The 12,249-nt window shown below is 37.9% G+C and overlaps 1 protein-coding gene across 10 annotated transcripts in view; it reads right to left on the reverse strand.

Annotated features, from left to right (window-relative positions):
• The window catches only part of NAV3 (neuron navigator 3), a 562,960-nt gene that overhangs the window by 184,642 nt on the left and 366,069 nt on the right, over positions 1-12,249 (reverse strand). For 9 of the 10 annotated variants that reach the window (XM_074827171.1, XM_074827169.1, XM_074827167.1 and 6 more), the window contains 2 exons: positions 11,740-11,857; positions 10,973-11,025 (listed from right to left, as the gene is read on the reverse strand). In XM_074827171.1, the coding sequence (XP_074683272.1) occupies positions 10,973-11,025; positions 11,740-11,857 (171 nt within the window). Of the gene's footprint in view, positions 1-10,972; positions 11,026-11,153; positions 11,260-11,739; positions 11,858-12,249 lie in introns of those variants that run through there. The other variant, XM_074827174.1, reaches the window with a different exon arrangement.

Raw genomic sequence — 12,249 nt, forward strand, 5'->3', positions numbered from 1 at the left:
ACAGGCAGTGGCAGATTATTTTAGGAAGAAGGATGTGAGTGATCTTGGGACTCCACTTCCATGTTAAGAAATGATCTTTTGTGAAAAGTCTACCTCTCTGAGGAAATTCAAGGCTTCACAGACGTGGAACAATAACCTTTCCTAACTAACATACAATACACAAAATTATAAGACAGTTTAAGCAGAAGTATTGTAAAGGGAGTGGTTAGAAAATCTTTAAATAGAAGTAAGTCCTCAGCTATAACCATAAGAGAACTGGCATTTTGCCACAGTTCCAAAATAATCAAACATTTGGTAAAAATCTAGAAAGCTGACAAAATCTCAAAATTATCAAAAAGCCTTGTTTGGATATACTGTAAAATAAAACCACTTCAGAGACATTGTTTATTTTCTTGTTCAGCTTAAATATGTATTTTTGCTGTTCAGCTAAACATCACGCACTTTCTTCTCTATTTTTAAATCCAGTAAACATTCTAGACATTCCTAGTATTTATAACATACTCTCCCTATAGAAGATGATAAAAATACACCATCATGAAGCACACATATTTACTGTAATCCTGCTGCTGCTATCTGGGAAATATGTATTAGTGACTATAACCAGCAGGTGCTTTCCAAAATGCATCTCATAGTCAAATTTTGTGTATGTATTTTAACTGCATATTTGTGTTAAGACTTTTCAGTGCATTTCTATTAATGGAGGTTTCAAGGCCATTTACTCATTGTCTCTTTGTCTAAGCATCTGTATCACAAATATATATTTCATCAATTCCAAAGCTTGGGGAATGTTCACATGACATTTTTGAGAAAAAAAAAAAATTAAAAAAAACCATCAGAACATTGAAGAGTGTAGAAAGCTAACTACAGATGGGGAGAAATGGGAAGACTATCAACTACATCTCTTCAAACAATAAATACTTCAAAGTGTATGTCACAAGCATACTTCAATATTTCATCTCTGCATATCTCCCAATACAGTTTAACATGAGTTTCTGATCGAATGACCTTCCTGACAAACACAATTTAGGAACGGGGAGAAGAGATGGGTGTGATGGACATGCCTCAGTGGCATGGACCTACTGGCATATTCCAGATATAGATTAAGGAACGGGGGTTTCAAGGAATTGCTGGGGGGTGGGTGGTGGTGTGGTGTGTGGTGTGTGAAGGAAAATAGTTGATTTTAAGGAATGAAAAGATCTTTTTCTGTTCAGCAATCTTCATCTACAGAAGCAAAATATGCATAACCCTAATCCCTGCCCTAACCAAGCAAACCCAGCCCTAACCTAACATCTCAATAGATTTCATGGAGACTGATATCATCACGGTATAAGTACTTTTTATGACATGATTATTTCATTAACATCTAGATGACTTATACTTATGTGATTGGACACACTACTAGGACAAGGAATTTGTAAGCTTAAACAAAAAGGCTAATAACTACATATGATTTATATTTAATGAATAATGTACTTCTTCCAGCCTAGAAGAATAATACCCAGGATGTGTTCCTGTGGCATTTTCTTTTATGACTTCAGACAGTCAAATGCAAGTGACTCAGGGGAATATGCATCTCACTGCCTGATGTGAGTAACTCTGAGCTGTTCTGTGAAGAGGGACTGTCATAAATCCTGTGGTTCTTTTAATGTTCTCAGATCTTCTCTGGATGTAAAGAGGACTGCTTGTTTCAGTGCAGAATAAAGAGGTCTAACAAAAAGCCAAACCAGAATCAAATCATATCAAAAAAGTGATGATTTGGTTGCCTTTTCCTGCCCTTCATTTCCAAGCCTGTAATATCCTTAGGCAGGATGGATGAAGTTTCCTCTTTTATGCTCTACTAGATCTAATACTTGCAGCCATTCTCCCATCCTTTCCTCGGCTTCCTCTTTCCCGCACAATAAAAACATGTTTGGTCTTGCACAAAAAGGCAACTGTTATTCTGCTTGTCTGTCCAGCTCTCACCCCATCTATATTTTCTCTTCTATTTCTAGAGTTTTTATACATTTTGGAGTTTGTTCACAAAAGCAGTCGGAATTCCTGCTCTTCCAGTTTCATGTTAAACCAATCTACCTGTCATCTTACTCAAACTGGCTATGTTAATAACATTAATAATCTCTTTTCAGCAAAGAGAATTCAGCAGAGAGAACCAGAATTCCTACTTCTTCATCCTTGAATGTCAAACATCTTTAATATTAACATCTTTAATCTCAGCCTTACAGAAATTCTGTCCTCTTTCCTTTCTTTATTCCTTTCATTCATACTGTCACAATTATTCCCATAACTTAACCTTACATGGACCCTCATTATTCCCTTTATTTTTGTCTTTTGCGGTGCCACACACCTCTATTTTTGATAATCTCATTTTCATTTTTACTCTAGTCTTTATATCAAGTTAATTTCATCTGCAAACAGAAAATAAACTTCAATTTCTGCATTTATAGAGATGTTACTTCCTGCAACTATTCTTCAATTTGCATTATCTATTTGTATATTTACAGTGTAGATATACCTACATGCATTGCTGTTAGCCAGAGAATTTTTAAATTCTGTGACATGCAGTATTACAGAGAAAAGCCATGGGCCCCTAAAAGGCCTACACAAGTTTATAAAAGGGGTTTGTTGATGTCTAAAACAAAGAGGAAGAGCCCAGTCCTGAAGGTCAGTTTCTAAAATTTTGTCCTGCACTTATCGTTTATGATTCAAGAGTTTGAAAGGGCTTATTTCACTCCCCAAAATGTTCAGTGCCCTGAGCAAATTAAAAGCATTCAGGTATGACCTGGTGCTCATACACTGGTTCAACAGAGTGGCCACTTTCCGACACATGGAAGAGGATCTCATACAGATTCCTGCTGTCATCCCCATTATTTCTAGGTGATGACATGAATACATGTGTAGAAGGCTTGATAATAATTTTTTACTACTTTGATCTCCAGGACATGACATGAATTGTATGCCACAGGATTTCTCAGGCTTCAGGAATAAGCTTCAGGGCCCTATAAACCTGGAGCAGAGCTAAATGAAAATGTATCCTAGTAGTTACATTCCTATCATCAACCAAGGAAATATGGGAGACCTTAATGAGATAGTCAGCTTGAACACTCAGTGAATGCCAAATGAATTGTAAATGCTCTGAAGTTGATTGCAAGTGGCTGGATGTGTCAAACATGTCCAAGAAAGTTTTCCCTGGAACAGCTGAGGACAGTCACTGGGGAAGAGTGTTGGCTCACAAAGGGAAGATCACACTCTGAACCTACCAAGGAAATGAGAGGACTTGTCCAAGACAACATCTTCAGAAGGATAGATAAGACATGCTCCTGGCTATGACAGTCTTAAGCACTTTTCTGGAAATCCCAGTAAAGGCACAAGTTGAATATAAATCACCTACCTAGTGAGGAATCTCAGAAAGCATAGCTAGTTAAGTAAAAAATTGTATGGGTCTACTTGAAACTACCATCAGAGAAAGGGAAATCTGAATATGTATCATGTTGAGGAGTGTCATTTCCTGAAGAGATAAACATCTGCTTAGATCCTTTCATAATGGACCTCAATCGGCTTTGCCTGCTTCAGTCCAGAGCTGCCGCTGTTGCAAGATAGGAGAGACTAGACTGTGAAAAAAAGTATTTGTCATCAGTGTGGCTCCAATGGGTATCTTACCCACACTCCTGAAAAAAAAGAAAAAAATTGCATGAGGCTTTACTCTGACAAACTACAAGAGCTGGATTCAGAAATGCAGAATTAACTGGGAATTAAATCCCTGGGGACGAGGGACACCAAAAGATGTATAAGCTGCACATTACCAAGACAAATTCTTCCTAGAATGGGGAGCGTGATACTTCTGCCACCACTTACAAAGTCCAAGGAAAAGCTGCAGCTGTTGGGAGCTGGGTAACATGCAGGGACAGGCTCAGCTACACTGAAGGCAAAATGTCTTCATAAAACTCCCCTCTGGATAACACCCTGTCTTGAGGCCACAAAAAGTTATGGGCAATATGGGCAGTTATCAAGAACAACTTGGAGCCCTTTGATCTATTTTGTTGTCCAAACTCTGCCTTCATCAATGGGAACAGAAATCCAAATGTGGACTTTTAATTAAGGCAGAGCAGGGTCTTCTCCAAGAGGTAACAGGTCTTTTACTTTACCCAAGGAAGCCCATAAAAGAAAGTTCTAACACAAACATGACTGCTCATCTCCAGTGTGACCAGGCCCTTTATAATGCACCTGGCAGAGAGGGGGACTTCCAGAGCAGAGGGGATTTTTAAGATGATACTGGAAATCCCCACGCTAAGTGTACACAAGAAGGCAAAAGATATGTCATGCTATCTGTATTGCCAGGAAGTTGACAGACCGGAGAAGAAATCATGTTTACCAGTCTTCTCATGGCTGTACCCATGCTGTGTACAGAAGGTAAAGGTGTCTATGTGCAGATTTTGATGCTGTACGTTGAAAACTTCTCTGGCAAATAAAAATAAGTATGTATATTCCTGATGTTGGCATTCCAAATAGCCAATGATCTGGATTATAATATCTAGAATAAAGGTACAATGTCACTGGAAGGAGAATCTTGTCTCTTTCTCTGTTCCAGATCTGAATACTCTCATGGAAATCAAAATAATCTTTCTAACAAGTTGCCAATGTGAGCAAAACTATTAATCTTCCTCTGATCCATTCCACACTGTCCTTTACCTAGTCCCTGGGCATACTCTTCAAGTCTGCTCTCCCCCAAACACCTCCACACAAGCTATGACTATGTCTTGCAAATTCTTTCTATGTAATGCAGCTAAAATATGAGCTTTCCTGTCTATAAACACAGGAAACTTCTCACAGGACCTCAATTTTTTTCCTCTGGCTTTACTGAGATCACTTCCCTAGATATCATGCTGTGAACCTGTCATCCTTTTAGAAAAGTACTTTAATTTTTTCCCCCTTCAGGCTACTCCATTATTGAATCCCATATATCCCTTACCTACCACAGAGGACAGGGAAATGAGTTTTTGACTCTCTCCTGCTCATATTGTGAGAAGCCATTCCTTTTGACTACATTTTTAAACAGAGATTTGTACCAACTAAGGCTGTTTTCTGAGGCCTTGTCCTATCTCTTATGCAAACTGCATCTTCCCTAAAACAGAGTTGTCTATACTTCAGGCTATTCATATAATTTCTGAAAACTAAGTATGTAAGCATGCACCATGGAAATACAGCAATGAGACTACTGTCTTGTGTTACATTCATTTAAGCACACCAAACCTACACAGCTAAGAAAACTAGAGTCTCTTATTCCCTTGTATTTTCATAAAACTCTCATAGCAGCCAGTCATGAAATTTGTGAAGACCCACTAATAGCCATGGGGTGACAGTCTGAATTTAAACAAAAGGCTTTAAATTTGCACAGGTGGAACTGCAGGAAGAAACTGTCCTGCACATGAAAGGAGCTTGGATTAGTTTTAAAAACTCAGATTGAATTTCCAGTTGGAAGGGACCATATTTCTACACTTAGACAAATTTCTCTATATACTTCAATGTGTCACTCTTGTGTGAAAGGATCACCTGGAGCTGCTCCAAAGCACAGAAAGCATATCTTGAATCCATACCACCAATCTCACCAACAACTGCACCACCAAAGCCAGAAAATTCTTACACAGTTCAACACTGTGCAGACAGAAAGAGCTCACATGTGGGCCCACTTGACAGTGAACGTAGCGATGACATTTTCAGGCTTCCCAATCCTCAAAGAGCTCCATGTAACCATACCCCACAGATTTTCATATGGAATTCTATGGGCCTTAGCAGAACCTGTAATGCTTACTTTATACAAAATTATCCCATTTTTCACAAACAAATTTTAGACACAGAATGCTAATGCTGCTATTCTTGTCCTTGGATATTGACATTCCTGGATATCAAGAGATGCTACTCAACAGTGTCTGTCCAGCACAACCCTGTCAGAGGAAGACTGAAAACAGGTGTCTGTACTGAAGGGATGTATACATACTGTAGGGCCAGTATACTCTGTGGCACACTTAGCAGTTTCAGTGTCCACCTATTCATCCTGTCCATAGGCTGACTACCTGTTAAGAAGAGATTTGCATGAATCTCATCCCCTTGCAACCTTGGCTTTCTCTGGAGAAAAACCCAAGCATATGAGCAGAGAGGGAGTCACCACGGGCTTTTGTGAGACAACAGGAACACGACAAAGCACATCTACCCAATAAATTACAAATCAATGTCTACCAGTATAGACATGGTCACTTTGTCCTACTTCAGCTTCAGGCTTCACACACTTTTTTAACTATGTCACAGAAAGTTCTCTCTATCACAAAAATGTTCCCTCATTAAGAAGAGACCGATTCACTTACTCCACCTTCTTCTTGTTAAGTATACAATTTTTCTTCAGTATCATAGAATAAAGCAAAATTGCTGGTATTCTTGTGGATCTTTTCTGAAACATTTCTAACTTATTAACAACTTTTTAAAGGAATTATTAATGATATCAAGTACAATGTAGAAATGATCTTATTAGTGCTGTACATAGTCACACTGATTCCCACTTTTAACAGATACACTACTACTCACCCAAAGATGGTGTCAGCTCTGCTAACTACAGCTTCTTACTAAATGTTCATATCCATTTGGCAATGTGCCACAGCTCCAACACCTTTTCCAACTCCCCGATTTCCAGGATGTGGTAAGCAAGACCTGTATTTTTATTGAGCTCAACTCCCTCTGTTGGACTGCAGCATGTCTGTATCCTAAACCATAAAAATTACCTTTGAAGCATACCTTTGGTTATATAAACCGGTGGAAAACTGTGTCAAAGATAAGACTGACAAAATGAGAAACAGTCTTCATTAAATGCATGCAACTACATCAGGAGCCTTTTAATAAGAAGGGTCTCTCCAGCCCTTTAATAACTATGAGAAAATCCCTGCTACCAACTACAATTAAGGAGGCTTTTGTTCATAGATGTGTACTGGCATAGACAGCTCTCATGGGAAGTAGCAAGAGTGAATTCTAAGGAAGAAAAACCAGCTAATAAGACAACATCAATCTCTGAAGGAAAAATCAACTTGAAAAACAATATACTAAAAATTTTTGGCAACTTTGAATTTATTTTACTATTTATGCAGCTGAAAGCATCGTAGACTACATGAGGAAAGAATAGAAACATTAGTTTTGTAAAATTCTCTAGGGACAATACTGCAAATGTCACCATAAAAAGATTTTCAGCCTACCACTTTTTGATTCTATTGCATTTTCTCTGACAACCCCAGGATGGATTAAATTCGATACTCTGTGCTCTTACTCTAAATTCAATATGATCTGTTTAGAGACAAAACACTGGAGATCTTCCAGTACATTTTTACTATGTTCAGGAAGAAAAAAAAAATCTGAATTTTTCTCTTTAGACCATTAGAGAAAAGCGTTATAATGTATTTTCTACCCACACACTATTGTGCTTTTTCTAATGATGGGGGAACTTACAACAGAAATTAAAGAAATAAATAGCTTATAAAGAAGTAGAAAGGAATTAGCTTTTGGTTGTATCAAAAAGTAAGCCCTTGAAAGACCACTATCTTCTAAATAAAGATGATTTGAGGTTTTCTTAATTGATAGACTTACAGTAATTCATACAAGGAAAAGATAGAAATGAATGTGGTATTTTTTTACATTGAAGGGATTGAAATAAATGATGAAAAAAAAGCTGAACTGCCGTATTCCTCATTGAATGCATAGCTGTAAACAAAAAAATAGGCAAGACAAGCAGAAGACTCTATATGACACTGTAGACAGGCAATGTGTGTTATAATACAGTTTTAAATCATCATTATCTTTATTAAAATCATTCATAAGAAATACCAGAATCTTTTTACCACAGTAGATTTACACAGTAAACAAGCAAATCTTGCCAATTCTCTTGCAAGTTTCATTTATTTAAAGTTTCAGAGATTTGAATATGAAATAATTTATTCCCCAGTACATCTCAGGTTCTCAAATTCTGTGTGTAACATCAAATGTGTGAGCATGACAGTCACGAGGATCCTGGTAAAGCTAACTATGCAGAAACTGAATGCTGTTGGGGTTCACAGGTGTTAATTTTTATGAACGTGGACCTGTGGAGCCAGTTCAACTTGTCTACAAGTACTTTATATATCACTGCCGAGACGAGCATAGAGTGCAAGACATTGCATTAGACCTAACTAAAAGAAAACTAAAAAAGAAGCATTTTACACATATTTAAAATAAACATTAAAATATGTTTACAAATTAAGGCAATAGCTGAATTGAGATGCCTTAAATATCACTTGAAAGATGAAGCCATTGGCAAGAGGAAAACCAAATGGTGAGTGAAACAGAATTTGGGAATATTAGTAGTGATTAATTATGAATTGATATCAATATTTTCTACAGGGGATATCAAGTGTTTTCAGCAGCAGAAAATCCATGTCAGTGCTCTCCAGCCTCTTTTAAGCTAATAAAATGTCTTAGACATCACCTCCTGGGAAGGGTATCAAGTGACAGATGAATACAGAAAACATTTCTCCTTAATTGCAAGTTATGAGAGCAAGGATCATGAAAACACATGTGAAAGAAAAGGGTGGTGGGATTCTTGAGGTTTATTAACTTAAAATGTTAAAATGAAAGCAGTGAATGAATGGTAATAAACACGCTATAGGAATATTATTACTGTTGCTGGCTTGATGGTTGATGGCAGACAAATCCTGACAGGACATAATGCTACATACTGGCATATGTTGAACATGTAAACTAGCTTTGACCACCGTTACTTTTTTTTTCCTGCATGTTACAAACAACCAAGAGTCAACTGCTACAAGAAGAAGAGAATTGGCTTATCATTAACTGAGTGGGCTAACAAAGTTGAGCACTGTCAAGGGAAATTACCATAAAATACGATAAGATGGTGCGTTCAGCTAGGCTAGATCAGTGCACAACCCAAAGGAAACAAATGGAGAGCAGACTCAAAAGCTGGGGTCTCTGAGATGCCCTGAGAGGAAAGTTGACATGTTTGAACTATTTTAACTTCGGTACATTTTAAATTTCCTAGATCAGTCGAAGAAATCAGCAGTGTAAAATCGGTATGTCAAAAGGCAGGAAAAAAACCTGATCAGACTGTAGAGATAAAACAATACAATGAAGAGATCAAATCAAAGGATGAAAAAATATATTCTATTTCTATTAAGTTAAAGTGGCTAAATGTGACACTTTAGCACTGTGCAAATACTGATGTACGACTATGTACATGAGTGTTTGAAGCATCTGGTTTGAGACCCAGAGCACCTAAGACATAATCTTTGGCCTGGCTGAGCTGAGAGATGTGCTTATGGGAGGAGGAAGATGGCCACAAAGAGATTCCCACAGGTACTACTGCAGCATGGGAATGCATTGACCATGCTTCCCCCATAACTGCAGCAGAACTAGAGGTAAAATCCAGAATCCCTATGTCACATTAAGATTTACCTATCAACATGCAACATACACAAATGTCACTTTGGAGATGAAAACGTTACTAAAGTGAATAGTTCTCTCTGCAGCTTGGCTTTCTCTCATGGAAATGAAGCTCGATAGACATCAGAGTGGTGGGTCCCTAAGCAATCCTAGATGGTCACTAATCACTTACATAACCTCAGGAATCATATCACTTTTCTATGCTTCTGTCTCTTCTTGTTTGTCTTGTCTGTCTGGAATGGCAGGTTTTAATGTGATTAAAGTAGAGGGTGATTATCTCCTGATCTGTGTGTGTAATATTAGAGTTCCACGCTGGAGTTCCCAACGCTCTCAGCCAGGGCCACTAGGTGCTGCTGTAATATGAGTAATTAAAATAATAAGTATTATTAAGGAAATTGCATATTCTTACTATGGACTGTTTCAAAAAGCCTGAAATCCAGAGAAAAAACTTATTCTAAACCTGCACATTTTTTGAAAAGAACTGAAAGACTCAACTATTCACTTGACTGGTACTCAAAATTTTTCCTTTTACCTTTTGAAGCTTTGCAGAAAAAAGCTGCAAATACCTTCCTCCTTTAAAAAAATGCACTGAATAAATGCAAAGTTTTTTCTCCTTCATTTCACTTTTTAAGCCCAGCCTCAGCAGTTTGCTATTATACAAGCTCATCCAAATCATTATACTCAAAAATCCTTGCCCGCTATGGAATCGTGCACCTTATTCACATACTATTTGGATGTGAACAGAAAGGCAAAATCCTCAGTATGGGGGAGCTTGACTGGAACTGCAAATGCTTCAGTAAATGCATGGTGATGTTACTGAGTCTCAGATTTTGTACCTGTCAGTTCCACAGCCTGCTAAGGAGGCTTTATCTTATTAAATGTAGTTGACTGGCCATAAACACAGTAAAAGATTAATAAGACTCCATATGAATCACAGTCACAACATGCTTCTTGCCTGAGAGTGTTAAAATGCCTTTAAGCAGCTGCCAGCTACAGCTCAGAGAGCTATATGACTAAAGTGCTATTTCTGAAAGTCTTCAAGTCAGTGCATCTAACTGGACTTTACAGTGGACAATCCACAAGGCTATTTATATTCAAAAATAATTTGGCAGGTCTTGTTCATCAAACCAGTTTACCAGACACAAAGACTCCACTTAAAAATTTGTTCTTGGATTTTCTGCCCTTAAAAATGAAGTTAAATGAAATTATCTGAATCATCAGAAGAACAGGGCTGGTAAGGCAGCTCTGGATTAATTACAAGTGATGAAGTTTTGCTGCTGGGTTACCTCAAGTCCCAAAGTTAGCAAGCACAGAAATGAAGTGACAAACCCTAAGCACATGTGGGAAAAAAAAAAAAAAAAAAAAAAAGTACCAGAAACACTATATGAGAATTAGGACTTTATGGTAAATGTGGGACAGAATATTCACAGTCTAAACAAATCATTATTAAAAAGCATTTTAGGAAAGTGCAGAGGTGCCAACACAAACTAAAAATATATTTTATTCTTACCATTTGAGACTGGCTCCGGGGACAGCCATTGATATCTTCAACCTTTTCATTTGCTAAACAAAAACAGTGAGGAGAAAAACAGAAGTAAACAATGAGATAAAACTTTCCTTTCCACCCCCTGGCCAAAAAAAAACCCAACAAAAAACCCTAAAAAAACAACCAAACAAACAAAAAAACCCACCACAAAACAGAAAAAGAGCAGAAAAGACACAGCAATAATAAAGTGCACAGGGGTTTGTTGACACAGAGCTCCTTTCTAAGTAAAGCTCAGTCGTACAGTAACAACACTCTTGTTAGCAGCAGTTGCTTCCACATGCCAAATCATGCAAAGGGGGAAGTGCGAAGGAGGTCGCTGCTAATTCTTCAGCCCCTGCAAAATAACTGCTGACATGAAATCTTCCACAATTGTCTTTGCAGGGTCAGGATACAGTTTCAAGGCATCCCAGAAAGTATGAGCCACTCCAACTAACAAAATGCACACATGGGAGACATATGGTTTAATGGAGCATTCATTTCTGACAATTCAAAGTGTGTAAGATACAGTTCTGGCCATTTAAAGTATGGTTAAACAGCCACTTCCAAACATGCTCACATAAACATATTTTTTAATTAAGACAAGGATGAACCACACAAATATCAGAGACATATGGACCCAGTCAAATTGTATTATTCAGGGTTCATGTTATTGTTAAATACATTCAAGTTGAATTATATACTCCCCCATGCAAGGAGTCAGCTCACAGTGCTTTTCTCAACCCTGGTCTTACCGATGATCTGGATGATTTCTGCTAGCAGAACTCCATCTGCAATGTCCTGTTGCAAATCCTTGATCAACCGCTTGTGGCCAGATTTTGCTAGGTAGTGGTTAGCCCAGTCAGTGTAAATCTGCAGAGCAGAGGGGGAGGGCAAGGGAGAGAGGGGGAAGAGAGAAAAGAAGACAATAAAAATCCTTAAAACAAATGTTGGCTTGCACACCAGAACTATTCTGGATCACATTCCCATTTAAGAAGTCAGCACCAAAGGAAACAATTTTAACGTGTGTTTTTTGCCTTTTTTTTTTTTTTTTTTAACAGCCATGTCCCTCCCCCTGCCATTCTGCTTTATTTTAAATTCAAATGATTCAGGCTGTTTCATGAGGGTTCAAACTTGCTGTGACCAAGCAAAATTCCCCTTATGACTGTAAAGGAAACTCCTGCCATAAATCAGTCACCTCTACCGCAATTCTACCTCCCACCATGTTTCTACCTCTAAGCATGCCCCACCAACAACTTTCACGC

This window comes from Strix aluco, chromosome 5, assembly GCF_031877795.1.
Source record: "Strix aluco isolate bStrAlu1 chromosome 5, bStrAlu1.hap1, whole genome shotgun sequence".
In the NCBI taxonomy this organism is placed as follows: Eukaryota; Metazoa; Chordata; class Aves; order Strigiformes; family Strigidae; genus Strix; species Strix aluco.